At 41.6% G+C, this 27,954-nt stretch overlaps 2 protein-coding genes and 1 long non-coding RNA gene across 5 annotated transcripts in view; 1 reads left to right on the top strand and 2 right to left on the bottom strand.

Moving 5' to 3' along the window:
* The window catches only part of LOC143345870 (uncharacterized), a 44,967-nt gene that overhangs the window by 1,834 nt on the left and 15,179 nt on the right, over positions 1–27,954 (top strand). The window contains exons 2-5 of one of the 2 annotated variants that reach the window (XM_076773418.1): positions 4,345–4,777; positions 5,944–7,158; positions 9,784–9,927; positions 16,306–16,483. In XM_076773418.1, coding sequence (XP_076629533.1) covers positions 6,282–7,158; positions 9,784–9,927; positions 16,306–16,483 — 1,199 coding nt within the window. In that variant the 5' untranslated portion in view covers positions 4,345–4,777; positions 5,944–6,281. The remainder of the gene's footprint in view (positions 1–4,344; positions 4,778–5,943; positions 7,159–9,783; positions 9,928–16,305; positions 16,484–27,954) is intronic. The other variant, XM_076773419.1, reaches the window with a different exon arrangement.
* Positions 334–2,938, bottom strand: LOC143345441 (arrestin domain-containing protein 3). Of its 2 annotated transcripts, XM_076772559.1 has the most exons (8): positions 2,821–2,938; positions 2,387–2,530; positions 1,692–1,906; positions 1,428–1,616; positions 1,130–1,332; positions 765–943; positions 525–653; positions 334–443 (listed from the first exon to the last, which is right to left on the bottom strand). In XM_076772559.1, exons 1-8 carry the CDS (start codon positions 2,936–2,938, stop codon positions 427–429), a joined length of 1,194 nt encoding a protein of 397 aa, XP_076628674.1. In that variant the 3' UTR covers positions 334–426. The 2 variants fall into 2 exon arrangements, with proteins under 2 accessions (XP_076628674.1, XP_076628675.1); XM_076772560.1 differs by lacking the exon at positions 334–443 and having other exon boundaries at positions 533–653; positions 734–943.
* On the bottom strand, positions 21,740–24,142 carry LOC143345875 (uncharacterized). Its single transcript, XR_013080333.1, has 2 exons — positions 23,983–24,142; positions 21,740–22,884 (listed from the first exon to the last, which is right to left on the bottom strand). It is a non-coding gene; the product is annotated as an uncharacterized LOC143345875 (long non-coding RNA).

Raw genomic sequence — 27,954 nt, 5'->3', positions numbered from 1 at the left:
GATCTCTGTTATCCAATAAGTTACTCTGTTACCCGATGAATCATTGAATCGCTAGAACAGAAGTCGATGCGTCGCAGTGACGACATTGTTCTATATCGATTCGAATTTTTGCAAGTTCGTGATAGCGTAGCGACTCAGGAAGAGATTGGACAGGAATTTCTTTAAATATACTGCTGTAAATAATAGAATTCTATTTATCGAAGATAAATTTTTCTAGAAAACAATGAACAGGTAAATTCATTTGCATCGAAGATATTTATTGGTTCGTGAACCATACATGTGATTACAATTATTATATATAGTTAAAAAGTATATTTAAAGTTTTATATAAATGGTCAAGGTAGATTCTCAAAGAGTAATTATTCCAGTATACAACCCCTGTCGTAGTTTCGATAGAAGACTCATTCATTTTACCAGCTTCCCATTCTACTTGCTTTGTACATCTAAAGAGGATAATACAAATAGAGACAAGATCGTTTGGTCAGATGTACTTGGGTTCTTTTATAATGAGCCTACGATCTTACTTGGTGTTGGATAATCGAAAACAGGATATCGAGGCGCAAAGGGAGTGTCGGCACCCAAAACGTATTTCGATTCGTCGTGATCCCTGATGTTCTCAGCTCCTGATATGCATTCTTCGTAGGACGAAGGTACTGAATGAAAAGGAAAAATATTAGTCTTGCTTGCAATGGCACCAGAACAACGTAAACATATTTTAGAAAGTTCCATTTACAAGTCACTGAATTAAGTTATTGATTCCTTACGTCTTTGTCGGTTGATGAACGAGCTTTGAGCCTCGTTTGACGCGTCAATTGACATTGATTTTGGAATTTTCCTAGCGAGTTCTTTCACAGTTTCGGATTCAGTGTTTGTCTCATCCGATGAATAGTTTAACGGTATCGTTCCGATTAAAAGTGGATAACTTCTGACGAACTTGAAGTGTCTATTATTGGGCAAACGAACGAGTATCAATCAACAGGTAGATCGTCAAACATGGTTCTTTTAACTTCTCGAGGCGGTATAGATCCAAGTACTTTGTCAGATTGATGAGCAAGTCAACGATCAGATTATAATTTCAATTATCGGAATTTCTGTGCGCTAAGCTACTTATTAGCCTACGTTTACTTACGCTCCCGAAACGTGGACGAGGACTTTCAATTTGTAGTTCAAATTTATGATTCTGCAGTATTCCAGATTGGACGGTGGTATCGGCGGTATTCGCAAATCCAAAGTGGTTAGCCCGATGTTGGAAAAGGGTCCAGAGTATTTGACGGACGATATCTCGGAATATTCGTGCTTCGTTTTGGCGGAAATCGCGTGAAATTTAAGTTTCTTGAACAATTAGTTTCGACGGAATTAGAATTACTTGTTTATCTACGGTACTAGGTTGTCTGCTCGCCTTTGATTTACGATTTAGGGTTTCTTACTTGTTCTAATTTCATGGTGATCCCCGTAATCACAACGCTGTTCGACAAATTCGTATAATTTATCGTCAGGACTAACGACTCTCCAGGAACGTATCCAGAGCTAGGAACTTTGAAGTGGACATTTAACGATCCCGTGGTTATGCAGCAGCATCTGTAGAAATTTGTGCAAGCTTCGTCGTCGATACCCAGCTGCGTGGAATAAAACGATTTACGTAATTATGGTAACACGTACGTGAGAATTTCAAAAAACAATGGATCCCTTACGCATTTATCCTGATAGGTGTTCAAATCCAAATTCGAGACCACAGAGAACGCGATCTTGCACTCGTGATTGAATTTCCATGGTCTGTCGATCACAGCTTTTACCGTGTATCTTATGTGTCCGTATCTATGTTCGAAGCTCGTGGGGATGTTATGGGGTAGCTGAAACTCGAACGGGTACTCGTGGTGTCCCGCAGTGATTTGTACTCGTGTATTATCTGAAAAATATTCCTTCGTTGTTTGTAGAAGTGTACAAAAATATAACTTTTGTTTGAAACTGTTTCATATAATAAACTGTTTTTCTAATGATCTACAATAGTAAATGTATTTCATTGAAATTTATTTACGGAGTAGAGATCATGGATACTTATAAAAAAGTATTAAACAACATTTCCGTAGAGCGTCAAACAAATTTATCAAAAGTCAAAAACGAATTTTTAAGAAAACTCGACAGGGAGTAGCTGTAGAAATTTTTTGACGAAAAAAAAAATTCAAATCGTTCTAGAAAAATTATTTTCAGTTGCAAGGGTCAATTACAATCATTTTTGATGAATAGGCATACCCCCGAAATCCTACGCAGTTTCGAGAAAAAAATTCTTTACCGAGCCCGGTGAAGGTATTTGGTTGATAATGTGGAATTGCACGCAGTGTGTCCTATATTACCAACTGAATACCACTCGTCGTATGTTTCTACTCACCATTAGTAGTTTTCAGTATAGTGAACTTGAACTTGAAGTAATTTTCCGAGTTGGTGTAAGAATTTTCGCAACTGTTATTATCCGAGTCGGTGTCCGTTTCTGTCCAACGTACACGGGCCTCTCCATTGGCTATGAGGTACATTCCTATGATCGATAGATGGGGTTTAGAGTAAATTACTCGATGAACGTTAACACTTGGAAGTATGACATTTTAAAAAGGAATTCTGTTCTCTTTTGAAAAATTAAAAAAGTCATTCGAACGACCTGTCGTCGTTTTCCCCACCCTGTATATCGTTTCTAATAAAACTGCGGACAAATGCGTAGCTCGCGTCGATCATCGAGGAAAACATTTATCAACCGGAACAGATTAACCGTATATTAGTCGTGTTTTTCATTGAACAGATAAATGCAACAGGATTTTGCAATATCAAAACCTTTGATGTTTTTTTCCTTCGCGTTGTCCAAGATGATTTTCCCTGCTACGGTTTCACCACCCACGTAGGTGTTACGGGATCGATCGAGAACCACGCGAAACGTTTTCAACGACATCATGCACGCAACTGATCTTTCGTCTTGTGGACTCGATCCTCGTAGCGAGGAAAAGATAAAATAGATAAATCGTAATTATCGTTTGACGCGCTTTTCATTGTACAAATTGTCTGCTTTTCCACAATTGTCGTTCACTTATCGTTAGATAAAAAATTCTGCGCTTTACCATAAGTGAGGCGCTGCTCGGTGCCGTCCATGGATTCGAATGTCACGCGTTTCCACGCAACGTGACATTAGGATGTTTCTGCCTTCACTTTTGTACGTGATTTCGAAAAGAACAAAAGGCTTAGTAAAAGTCATCGTCGAGGGGCAAGAGCATTCGTATAGTAGAATGAAAGTTCAACTCGACTTTATTTGTATGACTCCCTCAGTAATTACGGTGCAATTCTTAATCTTCGGTGCAAGACACGAAGAAATAAAAACAATTTGAAAAGGGTTGCAAAGTAAACGTTTGTCGTTCCGATTTAATATGATTCGCCGCGCGTGCAACGGAACCGTTACAATATAAATTATTTATAGGCAACGTTTCTCTAACAGCAAAAGCCACGAGTCACGTTCGATTTTGTTGGCTCCAAGGTTCAATTTTCTGCGTTGACAGTAGCCGTGTCTCGCGGTTGGATCCCGACAAACGGGACGACAAGCTCCATTTATCGAACGTTTACCTGTTGGACGTGTTTGCAGTGGTTCGACCGCAAGCTTCGAGCATCCCGCAGTGCGCGGGACCGCGATGGTTCTCGCGGCGTAAAACGCAATCTTGGTCGACGTTTACGGTGTTGTCGAAAACCATCGATTACATCGAAGGGACCTCCCTTCGTTCTGCCAGCAACTCCCCGCGGTTCGCTGCGTGAAACCAATTTCCCTCCGAGGAACGCGGGAACTCGGGAGTTCGAGAAATTTTATCCACAAATCTCCGCTCGATCCGTAAACTAACTTCTAATCGTCTACTTAATCACTAACAACGTATAGTAAAACAAACTTTACGAAAGAAGACCGGTTCGGTTACGTTTTACTCGAGCACGCAGGGTTTAAGTAGAATTTGTCAACGTCTGCACCATCAGCGTCTGACCATTGCTCGTCATTTCCACTTTGTTGGATGTGCAAGCATCGATATTGCTACTGTACCATTTGTTTTAACCGGTTCTAATTAGCTTGAAGACAATTCAATTGGCAAGAATTAGGTAATAGGATATCAAAATCAAAATTTAAGAACTTCAATGTAAGTAGAAATAAAGAACAATCTCCTTGACGTGGATCAAATTTTTAATTTCTCGCGCCAAAATTATGGACCATCGGTGTACCCTACTTCGGAATACTGATAACACGAGAAAAAGCACATTCGAGCTCGAAAATCGTCGAGCCTAAACGCTTTCGATATATTTATTCGGTAATTGGGGGGCGTTTGTCTCAAGGGTGAGGAAAGGTCCAGCGTCGGAGGAGTTTCTGGGGAAACGTAATGGATCGAATTGATAAAGAGACACGTGCGGACAGAACGAAAGCCCCCAGGGTCGAGGATGAAATGGGAGGTTGAGCAGGGTGAAGTTCGAAGCGGGGATTGGACCGTCGTTGGCCCGTGCGTTCCAACCCCTCAGTAACGCGGCAGCCTCTGTCGAGGAGGCACCTCGGGTTTCCGTGCTACGTTCTCGGTGTAAATATCCTCGCTACGTCACTGAATTTCCCTCGGTGCTGCTTTTATCGTGTTGTCAACCTCTCCACGGAACCTCATCTCCTCTAAACGTCTCTCTCCTCGAAGGAGAACCGCTTGAAATTGCTGCTGAAGAAGGAACAACGCAATGGTGATTCTCGTACGGTTACGATCAACAGGTTAATTCTTCGAGGCGTTCGGTGAGTTGGCAATATTCCACGTTTCTTTCTAGATAATTGACCCTCCCCGACAGAGAAACCTAGCTGTGAATAATTCTTCTTTGCGATGCTTGCTATTAAGAGGAGAAATCCGTCTTTTCGCCCAGAAATTGCGTGCTCGCGATAGGAATGCTGTTAGTCATTATTAGTTTGCGTGATACGAAAACTTGACCTATAGTTCTCGTCCTTGTATATTTTGGGGGGATTTGAGGATATTTTTGGGGATGGGAAACTTGTGGATCGAAGGCTGCATGTGATTTTTCGAGACGTTCGGTGCATCTTTCTCGCGTGTGTTGTTAATTATGCGTGAACATCGTTTATAGATTACGTGTTTACGATTGGACTGGAATTACTTGAATTATTTAATAGCGTTACATATAGTAAGCTCTCGGCTTTGGTTAATTCGTCTTGGAGCTTCCGAGATTAATCTTTGTTTGTATCTACGATACATTAAGATGATATTAGTTTCAAAAATTCGGTAAAATTATTTTTAGTAATAATTAGAAATATAATTTATCCACACAGAAAACATTTATATTTTAATTGCTTGTATCGACCAGAATTTCAATGTTATTTTAAATTAGTGAATTTAATTTTGTAATCCGACGTCTTTCGTTTCGATTAAGTTTCCCATCCAGGTTACAATCTATAAGACATTCTTCACATCCCTGAAACGTTACCGTAATTCCTTGAATCTATTTTCTTTGCGTTCCTCGCAACCCTTCGAACCCTTCAGTCTACGTGCCCAAACAAGGAAATTACGTTCCCTGGTAACTGAACGAAATTAATTTCCTGCAAAGCATGTAGTACCCTTTGACTTGTACGCGATAGTTTGTAAAAGTTACTCCGCCGTCCGTGTCGCGAATTGTCGCTAATAAACCAAAACCTTAGCGAGTTTTTAACCCTTTTTTTAATTATCGAGCATTTTTAAATACGAACATAGTGCTGGAAAATTACGAGCACAGTTTCAATATCGTTGCAATTCTATACGTTTCTACGTTGATCGTCAACGACGAAATGAAAAACTCTATTCTACACTTTCGATTCATTTTCTCAGGAGGAAATACACCTTCTACAACCATTATTGTCCCCGAACACCTTGTATTCGCGAAATCGGAACGCGCTCTGAACTGATTTGAAATTTTCAGGTTCTTTGGTTCGGAGTATTCCGGATGCGTCTCGATCGTTGGATTCAACGGACGATTCCCCGTTCCTGGGGATCGTGTTTCCGGATCGCCATTACTTAAAAGCGTCGAACGCCGGAGACGGAGATGAGAATCGAGTCCGCAACGAAAGGTTCGCGCGTCGTTCTGAGAAAGCTCGAGGCGATACGAAAGAACGAAAAATCTAGTATTCCGTAGTCATCGCGGAGTCACGATGAGCCGAGAAGCCTTCTCTCGATAGATTGAAAGCGGAACGAACGAGGATCAAAGGGAAAGGAACGGACAGTCAACGGGGAAGCATTATCCAACGACTCGTCGACGAGATGGCGACGAGCAGTCCCGGACAATCGATACACCTGAAATCCCCGAGGAGTCCTCGACAGCTACCGAAACTGCCTACGATCCCGATCGGCGGTCAGAGGAGTCCGACGCAGCTATCGGTAACCAAATCCCCAGGCACGCCGCTCGTCTTCGAGTTCCCGCCAGAGTGTTACCCGGACACGCCAAACGCCAATTTCGACTACGAGAAGTTTGCTCGATCGAACGAGCACGAACGACCATTGAGAAGTCCCAGTTACTATGTACGCCAAGGATGCAGGAGTCCGAAGAGTCCTAATCGAGACCTGTTGCACTCTCCAGGCAGAAAGTCGCCTATATTCCAGTTCTGCGAGTCCAGAAAGAGCCTGGGAAAGACTCTGAGCTACCCTCCGAAGAGTCTAATCTCTGGACCACCGTTGGTCCCGGCGAGGTCGCCCAGCTCGTCCAGTTTCGGCCCCAAAAAGTCTTTCGATCATCGAAGGAACTCCTGTTTCGGGCTAAGCGGATCCAAGAGTCCCATGTCTCCGACGATCGTCACTTCGTTGTCCCGCGGGTTGCTCGGCTCGAAGCACAGCGAGCAGAACCTGGACCAGCAGAACAGCGCCGGTTACAAGAACAGTCCGTCGATGGGCTCCTCCGCGGAAGGGTTGTTCAAGGAGAGGAGCGACAGTCCGACTGCCAAGAGGACCGGCCATTTTAATCGCAGTCAAGGCTGCCTGGACGAGACTGGAAAGAGCAAAGAGGAGGATCCCGGTTACAGGAGGGACGAGATGAACATCTCGAGGAGGTCGACCAGCGACCTGACGGAGATGGACGACGCGGACACGGAAGTGACTCTGCTGTCCAGCCCTAGGAGAAGAGGCTCGATGAAGGGTGGTCTCGGTGAGCACGCTTTTCGATTATTTTTTGATAGTCTCTTTCGTCATTGGATACTGTTAGCTATTGTCATGGATAGATGTCGAATTTGGGAACAGGTTGTTGAGCTTAGTATCGTCTATAGGGGTGGGTGTAAAGGCAGACCGTGCTCCGTTTGACCTTGTTTCTTAGTTAGAGGAACTTTCGTGCTCCAATAATTGAGCAACGTTTGGGGAAACAATGTAATAATGGGAATATGCTAATTTAATCATCATATCTCTGCAAATAGTTGTAAATAATGCTACACTGTGTATCGGAATACCAACCCTTGAACATTCAAGGAATTTGATTTTTCAGAAATAAATTATATTCCACAATGGTACATTGCTGAGCAGTACCATAATAATATTGAAGATTTTGCAGCATATGCAACCCCATTTTTTAGTCACGATATATGTAGAAAAAGAGTTCCAGATTCAGATTTTTCCGGAACGTATCGATCGCGGAACTTGCCTCGTTAATTTTTTTTCGAGATGCCTTCGTTTACCGTTTAAGGATTTCCCAGCGTACATCGATGCGTGAAAGTTTCTCGCTGCTGCGTAATCGGGAAACTTTATTTCCCATTGCCAAGTTTTCAAATCGGTCGGCATACCGAGCGGAGAACTCTCGACGCTTCTGTGCCCGCAACCCAGATAACGAATAAATGTTCAGAACGCATCGGAACGCGTTCACAAAGTGCGGCGAATGAAAAAATTAATTACCGAATCCACCGCGGCGAGAAAATAAATTATCGATTTCGTTTTCGCGTCGGTTGGCCTCGCCAACTGTTGAAATTATTTTAGTTTCTAACGTTACGGGCCGTCGACGATAACACATTTAATTACCGGAACATCGAAACGAACACGAGACAACGCTATCACGTGGCGATTAATCAGCACGGATTGATCGGCTTAAGTTCGTGCGTTACGTGACTCGTTATGCGTTCGTATCGAATTAATTTTACAAATACGCCTGGCAGCGTGTCCTTTTTATCCGTATCGTGATTAATTTTTGTTCGAGTTCAAGTTCTTAACCACGTACAACGATGTAAATAATTATCTGTCGGAGTAACTTTGTCCTCTGTTTGAGAAGAGGGATGATTTATGGAACAGTCCGACCATTGAAACATGCTGTAATTAACGGACATAATTATCACAAATTCTAGATATTGGAAAACCTTAGACGGGACCTTTTTATTCAGATTTCAATTCCAAAACTTCAATTCTTTTTTAAGATCGTATTTTGTAAGGATCTTGTGTAAAGTTTGGTTTAAAATAGAGTTTTGTGATCAGAACGCAGGGAAGTTTTGCAAGACGTTGTCGAAACGATTCTGGTCGTGAAATCTCTCTTGCATCCTCATAACGCGATAACGAGACGCGTTTTTTCGAGTGCAAGAACCATCGTCGCGTTTCGGTGTTCAGCATCGAGTCTCGCAATCAACGAGAATTGTCGAGCTGAACCGCGGAATACGAATAAGGACACGTACATGGCTCAAATAATCGTTTCGTCGGTTATAGTCCCGCGGCGACAAGAATTTTTACCATTTAAGCTTTCTATTCAAACTAAAATTTTCGTCTTTCACTTAATCCCAATCCTAAGACTGTGCGTCGCACATCGAATTTAGACAAAACTCCAGAGTCTGCAAATTAGATTTATCCTATTTTCGATTCTTTAAAATATTCGTTAAGAGTTACAAGTTCCTTCAGAACCTTTACAAACTTCATTTAAAATAGAGAAGGAATATAAAGTTAAAAGTTTGCCAAATAACTTTTATTCGTTTCATTCGATCCCTGCCTGATCGAAACTCGTATCATCCCGAATGTTCCAATCGACAAACTGTGTACTTGAAGTTAAATTACAATCTGTTTCTAATGTCAATAAAGATAGCTAACACGAGATACGAATAAAAAAGAAAGGAACACGTACATGTTCGCGTATATTCCTATGATAAAATATTGGCCACAAAATGAATCGTTCGATAGAATTCCGAGTCTCGGGGTTCTCCGATGAAAGCTTACATAATTACGCGCAATCTCGTAGCGTCGAATGGCATCATAACGCGTAGACAAAGAGAGGATCAAAAATCGAGTCTCTTGGCTGTAATCATTTTTCCCCGGTGGCCTCCGGAGCCACCCACCCTGATAGGATTCTCATTTAAAGGTCTGGGAATAAAACGAGCCCACCCCCGTCCCTCGTCCTTTTCCATTCGTTTCTCATCGTTCTCGGTGCCTTCCTCTTCCATCCCGGTTCGACTCGACAGCCCCGAGACTCGGCTGTATTTCGAGAACCTAATCCCGTAATCCTCTTCGATCTTTAATCCACTCGCGAGATCGCAGCCGCGTTTGACCAGAGATTTCTCGTGTGCGCGCGCACGTTGGTTCGATCAAACGCGGGAAAGTTGATCGACGTCGCTATGAATCGTCATTCGACGCGTTTCACAGACATTTACCGAGCTACGTTCAGCCCGGGGACTAGAAATTATTGGCTTCTGCCGCATTGTGTCACGGTTTATCCGCCGCGATCCCTTTGAAACGGTGCGCGTCAGAAATTCCCCCCTTGTGTTTGATGAAATTCCCTCATGCGAGCACGCGTGTGCACGTTGTGTGTTTGCAGCCTACCTGGCGTCCAGGCGCGGCTCCCGTGACAGTCAGTGCTCCAATTTGTCCAACGTCAGCAACGAGGACGTGGGTCCTTTGAATTTCAACGCCCATCCGCGAGGCAGACAGCGGAGGACGTCGAACTTCCTCGAGCTACCAGGTACGGTCATTTTTCTCTCGTCAGTATTCGCTTGAAAGCGATTCTTTTAAGGTTTTGTCGTCGTTGGCTATGTATTTTAGAGTGATTTTTAGCAGTAGGGGTTGTTTTATGCAGAGTTTCTTTTATTGCACCTTACAAAATTGCGATCCTTGGTGGGAAAATGATTCCTGCAAGATTTTTGGACGATAGAAACGCGAGCCATATTTGATACGTTAGCGATTTTACGCTGCGTTCCGTGTGTAATTGTGTTTTGTTATTCTGGGAGCAAAAGTAAATTATTAGACGACGATCTATCCGACGTCGCTCGCAATAATGTGTTAAATGCAATCAAGATTGAAGAAAACAGTTCTCTTGAATCGAAAGAGAAAAGAGACTCCATGATTAATGATCGCATCGGATAAGAATTTATTGGAAAGTCTGTTCGAGGGAAGAATATCTAAATATCTAATTTTCAAAACATTCCGGAGCTTGGACGAAAATTGACCGATAAAATTTTCCGTTAGTTATAAAAAACAATCATGTTCGTGGGAAACTGCAAGATATACAACTGAAATTAAATTTCTGCTTGCGTAATATAAAACACAAGCAATCGAGAAATTTTCATGCGAAATTCTTCGAGCTTACGACTATCTTCCTTGACGGAACGTTTTCTTGAGGAAATTCTATTTGCATGCCTGGTGTTTTCAGCGAAGAGATTATTTTATTTTTCATACATACATATAAAGTAGAATCGTTGCAATCGGTGCTAGTCTTCTAGGACTAATTTTTCTTTCTGCGCACAATACATTAACTTCAAAATGGCTTCTCGAACATCCGATCGACGACGATTCATGGCAGCGTAAACGTTGTTTTTTATAACCCTCGAGGCGTAACAGCAATTTTTTTATGGCCACGCGTTTCCGGGATTATTTATCCTCGCCACCCCCGCGACAACTCTTTCCAACGCAGTGTCGACGATCGAACAAGAGTTTCACAGCGACCGTGGTGCTGTTTATATCGAATCGTATCGGATGCGACGATGGCACGGTGCAGCTTGCCCTGGTTTAAACTCTGAATGCACAATTCGAATGCGGAGCGAGGTCTCCGCTAACGAAATGAATGTGCACACGTATTCGATATAATTCGTTGTGTTCCGTATTCGAAGCGCGGAAGCTGGAAATCGCGCGAATTGTTTCTTAAGTAATTATCTTTGGAAATCCTTGCAGATTCCACTCGTTGGTCGAGCGAATATCGAGCATTGTCGGTGGCGTGAAGATCGAGTCGACATTTGACTTTGTCGCGGTAATTGTAACGGCATCGATAGGAGTTTAATTCGATCGAATTCTAGTCTCGTGGGAAATAAATTATTAGCAAAGAAATTCTATAAAACCACATCAATTATTTCTTAAGATCACCCGAAGCTTTTAGCGTTTTTAGTTTTCGTACAGATTAATTTTTTACACAAATTCGTGTTTCTCGAGAATTCATGTTGGATTAAGGTCGTAATTAATGAGTTTCGAAGGGGTTAACATGGACGGAACGTCGAGTCACGACGAAATAAATTTTTTTACCGCCTGTTTAATGCTACGACGAAGTTGTAGTCTAACATTGTGTTATCGAAACGTGTATAGCGGAGCAGTAGATACGTATTTATAATATTTCAATAATTTTCCATCCATCTTGTGCAATCGGAGTAACACGCTATTGTACAGTGCTATTTTAACCGTTCCTATTATTCTAAAGTTCGCTCGCGAAGACCAATAGAGGAAACGTCAAAAATGTCCAAACTAGTAAACGGGTCGCGAGAACTTTGCGTCAACGAAACTATATTATTCCAATAATTCGTTGTTAGTATTCTCCTGGAATTCTCCTCGAATTAGTGGGGAGGGCAATATCCCGAAATTTCCAGGCGGCCTAGGAACACCAAGTCGTGCATATCACACTGATGGATTACGCTCCGAGCATCCGAGGCAGTCGTATCTGCACGCCGGAAATTAATTACGCGGCCAACGTCCGCCGGGTAAATACTTTCCGTAAACAGAGGCCCTGCCATGCTCTCTCGATCCGTGGAACTCACAGAATAAGCATTAGGGCAGTGGTTCTTACCCACTTTAGGCTCACATTGCAGTTTAAAAGAAGATTTTTACAAAGAGTCACTTGTGAAGTCACCGATTTTATTCAATCTTAACTAAAATCTTTCTCTGACGATTTTAGAACAAAAATAAGTAGATCCCAACTTTTTTGCCAGTGCTCATTATTTACGAAGATATTTAATATATGTAGTTTCTTCGAGCAATTGAATATCGAAAATAATGGGTGTAAATTAGAGAGAAAATAATTGTACATGTGTGTCTCAAGTAAAAATCGATTTAATATTCTGATACGATCGTCGATCGTCGATACGAGAAGTTAATAGTTTGATACGAGGAATAGAAGATAGCATTTCATAGACATGATTCATTTCGTAAAGAGCTACCAACTGTTGCTCGTAAGGGAGGCGAAAAAATTGGTTGCCACGTAGATGTGGACGATAACGAGTATTTTTTCCTTTTATGGGCGGGGGATTCTGATTAATAACCGCGACTAAAAATAGAAAATCGATGTGCAACGAAAATTATCGCTTCCGTGGCCTGCGGCGTGTACAGGAGTTATTGGAATTTTGATAACACGAGTCGTATCTTCGGTGTATAAATGTGTACAGGGTGGCTCTGGCAATGTGGCCGTCGCGGTTACGTTCGAAACTTGAGTAAATATGTGAAAATCAATCGAAACGAACATTTTTCGGTCGGAGAGGAGTGTTTGGTAAGCATTAGTAAATCCTGATGATCGAACAGAATTTTTTTCTCTTATGAATCTTGCGTTTTTTTTATCGAATGGGATAACTGACGATTTAAGAAACGATAAACTCGATGGTCCATATTATGGAGATATTATAAGTTATATGCATAACAAAACACGTTTGAAATTACATTTTGTACTCTTGCGACTTCGGCGAGTGGAATGATCGATTGCTCTTGAAAGTATTCCCAGCAGATATTTTTGAATTGTCTACGTCAGCCACATGGAATACAATTTTACTCGTGAACGCTTTTTTAACAACTCACACCACAGACATGCAATTATTTTGTAGAGTTCAAATATATTTCGAAATCCATTTTCCAGGCATTTTAATATCAGTACTGTCTAGTTTAGTTTATTGTATTCACATTTGCTGTACATTTACACAATCTTAATCTTTTTAGATTCATATAAAACTATTTGGCCTATAAAGGTTCCGAATTCGAATTTATCACTGAATTTTAACATCTGGAGGTTTTCGCGGGTGTGCCCATGAAGAATTCGCGACAGCGGTCCTTAATTTATAGTCGTATGGCAATTGGATTCGTCTCAAGAATTTCCAACAATAGAATTTGTATTTACTTAGCTACCACTGAGATTAAAACAAGACAAATGGTACCTGGCAGTTGGAAATAGTTCTAAATTAATATATTTCGCGAAATGTCTGGCGATGACAGGCTCGAATACTATACAATGATCTTTCTCAATAAATTTCGTAAATTTATAACTTGTCTAAAACTCTATTTTATTTATTATTTTTTTTTTTTTTTTTTTTGCGATAAAACGTGAATCATTTTTCTAAATCACGGGGGTTAAAAAAATGCTGGACCATTCGAGAGGGATGTTTATCGCGGAGGAGAGATACGCGGAATGGTAAATACGAGAGAAACATGAGAATAGATGAGAGAAAAGTCAGTGCTGGGAGGATACGTTGCTTGCAACAAAGCGTTCAGCGGAATTGTATCGTTTCCTTGGGAAAAACGATCGACCATGTGTGCAGTGGTTAGGAAAGACGCGAGTCGAAAGAGAATTCTTTTACCCTTTCAATACGAATGGTTTCGTCGGACGTTTTAGCGTCGTGGTCGCTATTTACTTATCAATTATTATCAAATACGAACTTTTCGCCAGAACGTTTAAATAAATATTTATTTAAGCTCGTTAAAGCTACTTTGGTGTTTGATTTAATTTCGAAGTTGGGATCGTATATCGTAGGGCTTTTGTTTGAGAGTTTTTTATTTGATCGTAACAAAAAGGAGAAAATGAACCCGAATTTGTGGATTGTTGCCAAAATCCGGAGGCCTCCGCTCATCCAATTTTCCGCGAATCGAATTACGCGCGCCACGCGAACCATCATCCCCCATCCCCTGATCCCATCATCGTACCGATTTGTCGTACCGACGATCGAACTTGATTGGCGACTAATTAATTGAAACGTGAGTCTCCTACTTGAACCAGCGTTCGTGGCATTGAAATTTCCCGCGGAACCGACGAAAACACCATCGAGCAATTTCAAGGGAGGAAACTTGCAGCCTAGCGTCGTTGGCGTAATTAGATAGCCCGTCGGAGAGACGAACTTCTTGAGTGCCTCGTCGTCCATAACCGTATTAAATGCCGAACCGTCGGCCACGCTTTGTCAGACGACCTACTAGTCGACCTACTACGACGTCCGTCGCTCAATTTCCATCGAAAAGCAAAGTTGTCGTTCGAGTTATCGCGATGCATTTGGTCGCTGGGTACGCGAAACTTGTTTGGGAAAAAATTGTTCAACGTCCCTTGAAAGGGAAACGTCAGACTTGAGCGGTATTTGAAATTTGGTAAGGCGATACGTTTATATGCACAAGAAAATGAAATATAAAGTTTGCAAGAATCGAGTTTTGAAAATGCAGGTCTCGGAAAGTAAAACGTAGCAGTCGTATGATAAATACAGGAAGAAACGGTAGTTCGTTCGATAGTCCGGTTATCAGGAACGCGAACAAGGGTCGTACAAATAGAGTCGACGCTGAAGAAAAGTATTTCGTTTGAAAAGAAATCTGTCACGAGCCAAGTGGTTCGATTCTTAAGCAACGACTCTGCGAATGAAAGTTTCAGCTTCGAATCTCGGTTCCATTGATCGATTCTTTTGTGACCTACAAATAGAAAGAAAATAATAAAGCATGGACCTAAGGAAATAGTCGTACGAATCTACAAGTACTCGCATTTACTTAACAATTATCCGCTTTCTATGCACGCTTCAACATTCTGACGTAGAAACGCGAATTCATGGGTAACCCTCGACCGGAACCATAAGCGCAGAGACACCCCTAGGATCCCCAAATTTAGCCACACCTAATAGACTACCCTTTGACTGCTATGACTTGAATACGTTTAACGAACGAGGTTTATTTAATAAATGTGAGGACCCTTGCTAATCTCTGGATTATTATAACTCCAAGAAAAAAAAGCCCTCCGATATTCTTCTTGGGGGTTTGTCAAAGAACCTTAAAAGATTGCCCTTAATAATTTTTTTTCAATTTACGAATACTGTCTACCACTATAAAAGGATGACTAAATTAACAGTTTAGCTAAATCCTTCTACTTCTTGTTGCATCGTACAAGAAAAATATCGCTCGAAAACTGGCAACACATATAAATGGGGTTTTATTAAAAATGCAAACAAAGTCGAAGTTATTGGAAATATTAATAGCGTGTGCGGTGTTTGCGCGAGATCGAAACGAAATGGTGTCCCAGGGAACAAAATTCGTTGGGAATTTTCCCCAGAGAGGGATCAATTAAATTTCTGCCTTTGACTGGAGAGCATCGCCAATGAGATTTCCGTTATTTCGACGGTCGAGCGTTTTTTCTCGTGAATGGGGCGCGTGTTGGCGCTCGCGTGACGTCGTCGAACGAATTCGAGATTGTAAAGTCGGTGGCTCGATTGGACGCATCGGTGGCCGGCAATTGATTTCTCCTTGCGTTCGACGTTTGAAAGAAAAAGGGGGGTAAAAATTAACCGACGACGAAACGTGACTTTTCGAAAGCACCGTTGCGTTTTCTAACGGGAAATTGCTGGGCTCTCGAAGCAAAAGCTGCGTCGTCGTTGCCCCGTCGCGCTTTGATCGCGAAAATCGTTTCGCGATCGAGAAACTTGCAAAAAGCTGAAACGAAATATAATCGCGAGACATTTAACAGAAAATTGAAGACTCCTTTCGCCAAACGGGAAACGGTCTGTCGAGGGAAACTTGACGGAACGTTTAACGAGAAATTTAAGATGCAAATATTGGGATCGATGAGCCCTCGAATTCGCTGGGGCGTTCGAAGACCATCGAAATTTTATTATTATCGCGCTAAAAATGTTTCGTGACGAGTGATGTTATTAGTATTTTTTGTCGAATTGCAATCTGATCGGAAAGTTTCAGAACATTGTGAATTTTGGGAAAAGTAACTCGGAAATAAACGACGGTTTCTGTTAACGAAGATCAATATCTGATTAACGGAATATCCAACCGACATTTATTTTGTCCATTGTCTCGTTCGAAGCGACAACACGGCTTTAATTAACTGTCCATCGTTGATACGTTGCAGTGCCAGATCACATCAGGCCACGTGTACACAGTTTGCCAGAAAAAGCATACAACCCGAGGGCTGGTGACGATCTCTATCGACTTCGGGCATTCAACATCACTCAAAGAGGCGTCGTTAATCGCGGCGATTCGATTATTTCGAGACACAGCAGGAGCAACACTTCCGTCAACAGTAGCAGGTAAAGAATCGCAAACAAAAGGGTTACTTTGTGCCTTCGAAGTCAAAAGACAATATCTGTGGAACGAGGGCAATCCGCGGCTCTTTGTACCAATTACAGCCACTCTCAAAACGACTTGCGATAATTGGTATTACGAGTCAAAAATTAGATAAAGAAAAAGACTATGGAAAATTAAAGTAACATAGTGCGCTTTGCTTAAAATTAAACATAACTATTTGTATTTTACAAGGGTTACAGAAAGGAACGTGCAAAAGTAAACACGTTACTATCGTACCAGAGATATCTAAACGATCCCAACCACTATGAAATTTTTAAGGCATTCATCACTCACTTTCATAGTTATCGTACGAGAGATTGTAATGTTCTTGCGATCGTTGCAGGATTAATGGCACTACAAGCTCAAATTATTCCGCCTTTCCTGTCCTCTGATATAGTAGCTTGTCCGATATAAACATCTTGCTTTAGTCATTCGTACAAGAAGAAGCCCATTAGAGGTACGAGTTAGGTAAGCGAGGCAGGCATGCTAAAGTCCCATTACGTCAAAACGAGTGAAGTTCATGTGAAAATTCGCGATGAAAATCAAATTTAATCTTAATTTTGGGTACTAGAAAAGTACAAAAAGTCTCACGGTCCACCTGACGTTTGAGATTTGAAAATCCGTGTTTGGACCTCGGAATTTAAAATTTAAAATTCGAGATAGGAATTTTAGCGTAACATCGACGTCCTAGCAAAGATTCGTTACATTTCTCCATAAAGTTGGATCACGGGGGATCTAACGGGACTCCCTTTGGGAACTTCGAAGCCGGATAATAGAGTGCGTTCTTCGAACACCGACCCGATTACGCTTCCCTACTTTCAGCATTAGCATTCCGGGCTTCCTTCCGTTTCCATTGAATTGCTCTGAATCCGACCTAGAACGAGAACAATGACAAGCGAAATGAGCGACATGCTCGTTTCATCGATCACGGAGCATTCTATCTGACTTATCGCAGCAACATTTAATTCCAATCGTCGTGTCACAACCCCGCTACTAATTAATTAGGTTTCGACGCGTCACATTCGATTTTCATGTTAACAGTAATTCATCCAATTAAAGCCATTCGTGCTTCATTTCCTCTAATACGATTGCCATAGTGCACGATAATGAGACAAATCTGTTCGAATTCTCTTCGTTTTCCGGATAACCCGAAAACCCTTTAGGCATTCTCCATTATTACCTAATTTATCTTCATTCACGACTCTTCTGTCTACATCAAATAGTTATCGGTTTGGTTAGAGTCTAGATTAATCGGTGGGTGTAGAAATGAAGAAGAAAGTGATAGTCACGCGACAGAGGGAACAAAATAAACCCCTAAATCGTGTCATTAGTATCGAAAGAAGTGTTCTAAATGGAACTTATTCATCCAAAATTTGATCAACGCAATTTCAATTACGCAGCGACGTGGTAACCTAATCATTGACGAAGCCTCACTCTGCTTCTGCGTGAATTCCCTTCGTTCTTTGTGCCGGCGTGGCATTAGGGGATCTAGTCGAAACAAAATTAATGATTTCTGCTGACCGAACACCCTGCTACAGTCGGAATAGTATTAGCTGGCTACTCAAAGCTTCCGTTCCCACCATAAACGGCATAAATCAGGCCGATTGTAATCGTTTTACCTAATTTAATTTGAATCTTTCTACTAAAGCAATACAGACAAATGCAAAATAAAATTACTGTACCCCCGTGGCTCTTCTAGGGATTTATTTAATATTATTCAAAACTATTGAACACTTTTTAAGGACATTTCTAGGGATGACAGTTTGAGAAACACTGACCCAGTATCTATAGTTATAGCTTCTCTAATTTGTTTCCCGCGCTCCCCGTTCGAACTTACACAGAAAACAAGATTTCGTTATCGTTTCTACAGAGCTATTATCTTTCCGAGCCTTCAAGAAACTACTTAACGACTATCGATCCATGTTTCCTTAAATTATACGATAACGTTGCCACCCCCGCGATGAAACTAATCGGGGTCCCGTTTCACAGTTTGTTTTAAGAATGTTCGTCAACGTCTATTTCTAGAAACAAAATTTTTCTTTCTTTCATTTTTTTTTAATATACAGATCATTTACCATGAGAATGGTGGCTGGTAATGACACGAACACCCTGTGCACGATGGGGAAGCGTCGATCGTGTCAAGATGTCGGGGCGAGAAATTTATGGAGAAAAGTACTTGGATTTTTAGGGTTCTGTACGTCCTTAACGGGAATAAGCGCACGTATGCTGTTAACTCGTGACATTTTTTTTCCTGGTCGTTTCCGGCAGCGTCGAGGGTGCGCGGCGTTTCCGTGTTTACGACTTTGTCGGTCGTATCGCGACGCCATGTACGATCGTTCCGTTCGATTTCCTTCGACTTTCGTTACGAGAGCCCATAAGTCTTCTCGACTCTGACAGAGAGGAATCGTTTCTACCCATGGGAACGATGTTTGTACCTAGCTCGCGGAAAACTGATTCTCGCGATAAAAATTTATGACAATCGAGCCAACCCCCTCCCCCCTTGCTCGCCCACCCGAAAATTTAATCCTCTCGCGATAAGGGGAGAGAAATCGTCGATCGCGACGGAGTTGTTTATTTTCGAGTTTGTCGCGATAAATCGGTTCCCGTTTACAAACGACCCGCTAAATCATCCGTGTTTTCAAGTATTAGGGGTAATTCATGCAAACGACAAACTACCCTCCAATGAGATTTAGAATCGAAATTATTATTTCTTCGGTTGCGTGAAATATAAAATCAAGAACGTCAGGAATACGAGAAATGTATTTTTCAATATAGCTTCCACGCGAGTCTGGTGTCTGTTGAACATACGCGTTGTATTGTTTGAAATCTCATAAGACGGGGCTTGGCAGAGTCGACGAGCCACCCTTTACGAGTAAACGCTACGGACAAAGAGTGCGAACGTTGAATACGCACATGCTGGGTAATAACTTCGCCCACCTAAAATATCCCGGTTATTCTAAAAAATATGAAACACTGGCTCATATGGAAGTTGTTTGATGTCGAGGGAAACCTTGTAGGCGCAATGAAAACACGTGTTGGAAATAAAGACACCGAGAAAACAGCAGCGTTATGGTAGCCTTGTAAATTACAATTTACAGGGCGGTGAAGCTAAATTCGAAACCTGGATTTCCACCAACTTAGAATTTCCTCGACCTGGAGCTTCGTTTAGTTCGAAATTCATTGTACTATACGGCAGAAGTCGACAGAATTTTCGACGGATCAGTTCGTTGACCAGCGATTCTCAAACTTTTTGGAAATCGTCCCTCCGTTTGTAGAATAAACAAACTTTCGACGAGTCGTAACGTTCTTCGCGGATTCGAGTCTCTCTTCCTTCCGCCATTATTTTTTTCCCGTGAATATTTACCCAGTTTACCAAAGATATTGAAATTCCCCCGCTTTTGCGAAGCTCTGGAAGTCGTGAACGAGAACCCTGGGAACATGGGTGGCCTGTAAAACTTTCCACGACATTTTCCGCGTGTCCCGAGAGTCCACCCGCCGCGTGCCACTTAATTTCGGTGAAGAGATACAGTGAATTTTCCCTTACCTTAACTTTCCCTTGCCTCGAGTCGTCTTTCCCTCGGGCATCTTGGCTCCTTTACACACGGGAATAGATCAACGACAACTTTCGCCTAAAGATCCTTAGTCGCTCGTGTTAACGTTCACGCGGCAGAAAGAATTTATTTCGTTTACTGCGACAGAGGATTTCTCAAAGATCAATTAGGATCGTAGAAATCTATATTCTTTAATATTCGTCGATATCGTGCGCATAAATCCGAAATCTACGAACATTAGAATTCATTATAAAAATTGAAAACCTGCTAATGTATAAATGTATTCAGGTTAATCCCGGTAAAGGCAGTCGTATAATCCTTGCGTTGTGCACGTACAATGCACCGCGTCTCAACACAAACAATATAAATATTCTAGATACGAATCGCGCGAGATATCTAGGCTCGCGATTAGGCTCGAACCTCGAAGGCAACGTATTAAAGCGAAAATAGAAATCGTAGCGAAACGGACTGGCTAACTGGCGGCAGATCCGAAAGTTAACGTAGGAAATAAATTACGCGTCCACGAAACGATAATAAAACCTATTTGGAGGTATGGAAATGGCGCTCTGGGGGATAGCTGCAAAGAGCCACAAAGCATAGATGGAATTACTCGGAGCAATCATCCTTAAAACGTTGGTGGATGCTCCGCGGTACGTCGGGAATAAAGAAATTCGTAAAGACTTTAAAAAAGTTCTAACGATGCACGAAGAAATCTGTACGTATATAAAAAGTCTGTACCGTAAATAGAGCCAGGCCGGAGGTACGGGTCGAAGGGAAATGAAAAATGTTTCGAGTTACACAAGTTTCTTCTCAACGAGGCTTCGATTTATAGAGGTTCCGTAAACAAAATTGCAATTTATAGAGACGCCCAAGGGAAACGGATGTATTCGCAGCTACAAGTTTATTAAGATGAAAAACGTAGTACTTATTTATTGTTCGATCGGTAAGCAGACCAACGTACAAATTACGAGGGTTGAATGTAGAATAAACTTTTTTCGTTCGAGGCTTTGTTTTGAAGAAAATCGACTTTGAATATTTTCTGAGTACATCTGTATTTAATTATGGAGAGGCCATTATTTACTTTCCGGTCGTATCTACTCGATACGATGCTATAATCTATTGTCTTTCTATGCTGTTATCTTTTGGCTTCGGCTACCAGTTTCTATCGAGTCGTAGTGATAAGATATAACAGAGAATACGTGGATATAAGAATCAATGTGGAGTATTAATGCTATTTAAAAATAACAATGGTCTGTATCGAAATTCGTTCAAAATAATTAAGTGCACGCGTTCTTGGAAAATATGGAACAAGTGTAATTTGCAGACAGGTATTTTCGGGGTCTTGTGTTTCCTTTTTAAATTACATACTTTAACATCGTTATATTTTATTAAACTTGCAAGATCAAAGAGTTTATCCTTCTAAAACTAACGAAAATTGTGTTAATTTAAAAAAGTGTGCAGATATAGTTGAATAATGGAGTCTGGCAACATTCTGTACGTTATCAACGAATCTCGTCTGCTTTGAAACTTATGATTCTGACACGCGTCTCGTTGAAATTCGATAAGCTCCATTGTTCGAAAGTGCACTGTCTGCAAACCACGCTTGTCTATTTCGCAACTAGGAGAGTGGGGGAGTAAAGGCTCGCATGGGAGGAACAAAAGCACAAGTATCTTAGAAACTTTATTGTACAAAGATTATCGAACGCTCGCAACGAAGTCTGGGATCGAGACTTGACAGTGATGAAGAGGTTTGCGTATTCAAAGGAGAATCCAAGAGTCGATCGAGGTGTAAATCCTGGGAAGAGAAGGTATTTGGCGGTGAACCACGCCGATTGGAGGAGAGCCAGCTCGTGGCCGAGGCTTCCGAAACGTTCCCTCGTTTTCTTCTTCTTCTTCTTTTCATTATCACGTAGCACGGAACGCGATGGCTATTTCTGTGGAGCACCCCGATTACTGGACGCCTTGACCCGTCGATCTATCGTTCGACTCGATTCCGTGTGCGTCTTCGATCTAGTTCCAACTGCATCCCCGATGCATCGTCCTCTCGAACCGTCGATCGGTGGTTTGACGGACAAAATATAATCTGATCAACGATTTACTGTTATTACAATCGTGTAACCACCGCAGTGGTTTTCAAATATTTTGACGGGTGTCCCTTAAAAAGAAAAAAAATGCCTGCTCCAAGAATTGGTAAACTTTGAGAAAGATATTTTTAAGTTATCCAAATCTTTCTACGTTTGGAATTAAACGTCACTCTTAGGGATCGCGTCCCCCACTTTGCAAACGCGAATCATCGATCAGATTACACTTCGTCAAACCCTGGTCCCCAGTTTTTCCCGACTCCTTTCGAACGAGATCGTTGCGAAAAGAAGATCAGCTTCCTGTATTCGTTGCTCGAAATTACAGAAATGAAGAATTGGGGTCAAAATATCCTCCTCGTTGATGTCTTCGAACGGTGACCGGAATTTCTTTCGAATAGTGATGAAAGGACGATAGTTTTCAGAGAAAATAGATGACGGATCCCGTGCTGGAGTCGAGTCAAAAATACCGGCGTCTAGCCTCCCCCACGTGGCACGGCGTCGAGAAAGGGTTTCTGGTGATGGTTCTTTTCTAGTCGCTGTACTCGACCGTCTCCTCATACTCCATCGACTGGTGCGACCTGGTGGACGAAGAGGTCACGGACTTGATCGACGAAGACGACTCGATCACTGACTTGGACTGGACGCTCTGCACGGACTTCATCGTAGACACGGACGTAGACTCCGACGAGACGTTCAACGACTGCGCGACAAGACTGTCGGCGGATTCGTTTGCTGAAAAATTGAAAACAAATGCTCCTTACGTTTATTTTTCCAAGACTATTCGTCCACTAAGCAAGCTTTCGTTATGGGGGATCGACAATAGTTCTCTCCCAACGTGGATCTCTGATTTAACAACTCCTACATAAATGAATTTGATATTATCATCGCTTCTATACTATGTTAAATTCGATATTATATATTATTACATTACAGTCTTAATTAATTTGTATAGAAGTTCGTTGTTATATCGAATTCGACAATATGCGCGTTATTATGTCGAAATTAATTTAGATAGGTGTCGTTAAGTAGTAAAAATCAGTGAATTATTAATAGAAAACCCACGCAAGCTGTCGTTAAAGCACACAACGAAAGAAAAAAGGGGTTGAATAATAAGCATGAATCAAAACTGATTCTATCAATTGGAATTGGCATTTTTCTATTGCTCGTAGAATTATCGGAGCTTCGCGGACTCTTTCGAATCGCTTTTATTCGGAACGCGATTGCATCCGACAGGAGGTAATCCTTTTCGAAAAATGAATCGAAAATTGTAGGATAAAGTTTGCCAAGCACGGGCGTTCGTTTTTTAGAGAATAGAGCTCGAACATGTGTCGGGGAACGCGCAAACCTGATTAAAACCCGATTCGAAGAATCTCGTAAAAACACGGTAATGGTATTTCCCTCGAAAAGATATCGATGTTCGTCCGTGATTGAAAGAAAACATTAGACGCGTCCTCGCAGTGACAGCATCATCGAACAAAAGAAGAATTCCATTATACCTTCTATTTCTGTAATTATAATTCTTGTGAACCATGGGCAACCTGTTTTGAACGACGGATCACGGAAGACATTGCCCAAACTCGTGACTTAGAATAAATAATAAAATCGTAACAAATTTGAGGCGTCGAAGGAAATAAAATAATTTGAATTAATTACTCGACACACCAAAATCAAACGATTCCAAGAACGTTACGGACCAACTGGGAAGCTTTTTAAAACCGTGTAAATATTTAAAAAAATTGAAATCCAGTTCTGTGGGTCTGTTATGGCGGCGGAGCAAAGTTAGGGGTTGGAGAACTCGATCGCGGGTCGAATTGAATTTGTTACACGCACCTTTGGCGACTTCCATTATGGAACGAAAGTTTTTCGCGTCGGTTTCCGGGGCTCGTCGGTTTCCCAAGGGAAGAGGAAGCGTACGCGAACAACTCGAGATCGAACTCGCGAATGGGGCGAACGTCGGAGCTTCGGGTTATTCTAAACCGGTATTCGGACACGGGAGAGGGAAAGTCCGCGATCACGTGATAGAAAATACAGTGGCCAGGGGACCACGGGGGGACGAAAATGTTCGGCGTGTTTGGCGTCTTTTACGAAACGGTGAGGAATATTCGTGGAATTTCGAATGGCTCGCGACGTATGCGTCCCGACGGCTGAGTCAATGTTCTTCCGACAACGATGTCTCGCGTGCTCCAGACAGACGATGATTTCTTTCCTCTCTCAGAATTGTCAGCGACCATAAATAATTACCAAGTAAAAGGTGCCGAGTGCCAAAATTCTAGAATTTTTTCATAATTAGGTGCCAGTGGCCATTGTTAATAAATCTAGAAACGCGTCTTCGCGCGAGCAAGCAGTAGAATCTTGATTATTGTCCAATAAGAAATACACTACTGGATCGCGCGTAGCGCCTGCAACCTCACTTGTTGCTCAGTGACCCTCTTTACTTGTCAACGTCGCACAAGGAACGAGGTTCTACCGTGGTAATGTACAGAAATTAAAATATACGAGCAATAGACTCAACAGATGGAAACGATACATAACATTCTTATAAACCTGTGCCCCATTTGGCTTTGTTTCGTTATCTCTAGCTTTAGAATACGAATATCTGTATATGCACATTAAAACTGCTACGCAGAGAAAATTTACCTGGAGGTTACCGCGACCATCGAGGCGGTTCCTCCAGGTCGAGGCTCCTCCATTGCATTCCGCTTGAGCTGACCTTTAGGAATATCTCTGGGCATATAATGTGCAGTAGTACCGTGAAAATATACGTTATTAATTTTTAACAGAGACTTTTTAATATATTTTCTTCGCTGCCTCTGTACTTCCAAGAAAATGTGGCATTCTTTGGACCGACTAGCGAAGAAAACTCGGTTGTTTATTATTAAAACGTTGCGCTCGAACGACGAGGTTGAAAAATAATTTAATCTTAGGAAATTTTTTATTTCAAAATTTTCCATGAAAATTCTCCCCTATGTCCACGTATCGGAAAACACTCTGAATTAATCAAGCTGCCAAATGTATTTGACGTTTGCACACTGTGATTCGCCATCGAGCATTGTACGAACGAAGCTGTCTCGAACAACGATTATCACCCGCGAATATCGTCGTTCGGTTTTCCAGCTTTCGCAATTTAACAAATGCAATGCGAGGCATTCTATTGTTAGAAACATCAATAACGCGTTCGAGACGATGTTATTTTTCTCGATGATCGCGAAGATACACCGAGAGTTTGCGTGTAGAACGGATGATTCACAGTCAGGGCAAGTAACTCGAGTATAACGAGATGAAGTCTCTCGAGTGAAACTTGAGAAAAGGAACTCGTCTTGTCGAGGAATTAGGATTGACGTTTGTTAGTTTCAGTTAAATGAACTGTGAGGGATGAGGCATTGTGCAGCGTTGATCAAGCATCCTCGGATCGCCGCAAACTCTGTTCTCCTCCCAGGTGATTCGACTTCTGCGAGACCTTCGATCACAGAATTCTACTTCTCGTTCTGAACACCCATGTACTAGGAAAGAGCAGTATTACTCAAGATTAATTGACCCTCTTAGATCAATTTATTTTGATAGAAGCTAGACACTTGGATGCAATTTTGTGATGCCAGTTTATAAATGCTCGTGATTTAAAATTTGTCTATTCGAACACGGTCGAAACGTAATCAGAGGAATTTTTCAAAATTCCTTGCAATGGATGGCTTCCTCGATAAATCGGAAAGTAATCAGCGGACCCATAGAAATCTCGTCGGGATTTGCTTAACGCGATTGAATAAGAAATTAATTTCTTCGATTGGATTCGAGAAAAACGCGACGGAACCGTAGGAAACGGCGAGTCCAATTAACGAGCACGGTATGACAGAGCTCGACTCGAGTTTCGTACGAATTAAACTGCTACGGACAGTCTTCGAGACTCGGTTTCAGTAATTGTTCGTCGGGGAAAATACAGTTCGTTTAGATAGAAACAGTGTCCAGCGTGACGCGGGTCTCGTTTTCGCGCAATTTCAGCTACCGGGTATTTCTCGATGTGAAAAATAACTGCAGAAGTTTCCGGAATGCTCGTATTTGCCTTCGTTCGTAAATTATTCTCGATCGTCGGACGAAGGATACGCGCTCTGGCATTATTCCGCGCTACAGCGTCGACTAGAACGCTGTTTACAGCGGAAAAGCTGCTTGAATTTTTGCCAGGTTCTACGAATTTCCTTTATACTTTTTACCCGGCGATCGGTACGAGGTAATTCATTTCGACGAGTGAGTTGCCAAGATCGTACGACTTAAAGTATTTTACATATCACATTTCCTATTTGATGCTAATTTATACGCAAGCTAACACTGGAAATTTTAGCTCGATCTTGAAAATTATTATTACACGCTTTACCGAGAACAAATTTAAGTTTTCTATGTTACTGTGTGCAAAGGTCTATAAATTGCACTTGTCGGTTTTTGAATCTAATAATTTTGTTTCTCACATTAATATAATAATTACGATTAGATTTTCACTTTCAAGCCACAGTTGAGACCATGATAAATTTTATGGGTCTCTCGTAATCCTCCACAAGTTTCACGAACCCATAATTGTCACATAATCGTACATTCTTAGCTGGATAGGATTTATGCAGCCTTGCAGTAGTAGAAATTATGATCTTAAAGAAAAATATGGATTCGTTCTTTATAAGAAATTTAATACGTATCATCTTGCTCGCTTGATGTAAATAAAATTGAAGATACACCATCTAGATGATTCGCATGATGTATCAGGGTAAAATTAAAGATCGTTCGAGCTGGAAAATGAATCACGGAGCAATCGCCATAGATTTTTCCGGGCGTTCGTGACTAATAATCGGTGAGTCACGAAGGAATCGAATTTTCGTGGACATCGGCCAATGTTCCGTTTGCGTTCAAGGTGATAAATAAATTTATTTGAGGTAATTGTCAGCCAATGTCGAATTCGTTCCAATTAATTCCGCAGAAATTTCGACGGGAATCTTTAATTATTGCTCCGTCGTGACGCTGGCGCGTTAAGAGCATTGCCAGACAGGTCCGTCGTCGCGAGAATAGATCTTTTATTTATATGTATTTGTTGTAACAAAATGATGACTAAGGCTGCGCTATTTCTACGCGCCGTAACGTGCTCGTCCAAGGTGATTTTCACTTGCATAAATTTCGGTGGAAAATTGAATTGTCCGAACATCGCTGACAAAACCTTCGAGCGCAAAGTGACTCAAGAATTCATTCGAAAAGATTACTGTTATTTCACTCGAATCATAATAAATAGAGCCACAAGAAATAAAAGTGAAATTTCATTGAATCCGATTCTGCCCCACTGTGCATCGTCTTCACGGGGTCTGGTTCTCCCAGAACACTATAGTAGCAGATCGTGCTCCAAAATAGTCACAGTCTCTTTGTGGTCCGCTTTAGTTAGGCCTACGAAAGCGATCCCGCAGGGAACGTGCTCAGGAAAGATAAGTTTCATGCAGGGTGGTTAGTTCTTTGGCTCTCGTGAAAGGTTTTCGTCGTCTCGACCCCTTTTCTCGCCAACCTTTTACGTACAAACGACTATAAATGTACTTTTTCTCGGGCAACGGAGCGTCGGGTGAGAATTAATGAGATTCCACGAAAAAAGTTTCGACTATTAAACAATTCGGATGAATAACTGCATACGCACTCCTGAATAAAAGTAGTAGACTCGTAATTTATTTTCAATTTTTAATTTACAGGCGTTCGGTCGTGTTTTGAAAAGGCACGCGAATTTTTTCAAGCGTTTCGTAAACATAAAAGTGCGTATTACCGTTTATGGCCGTCGTTCGTGTGCTTTGC

Source organism: Colletes latitarsis, chromosome 9 (genome assembly GCF_051014445.1).
Source record: "Colletes latitarsis isolate SP2378_abdomen chromosome 9, iyColLati1, whole genome shotgun sequence".
NCBI lineage: Eukaryota > Metazoa > Arthropoda > Insecta > Hymenoptera > Colletidae > Colletes > Colletes latitarsis.
Note: the sequence above shows the minus strand (reverse complement) of the source record. Positions and strands in the feature narration are given on the sequence as shown.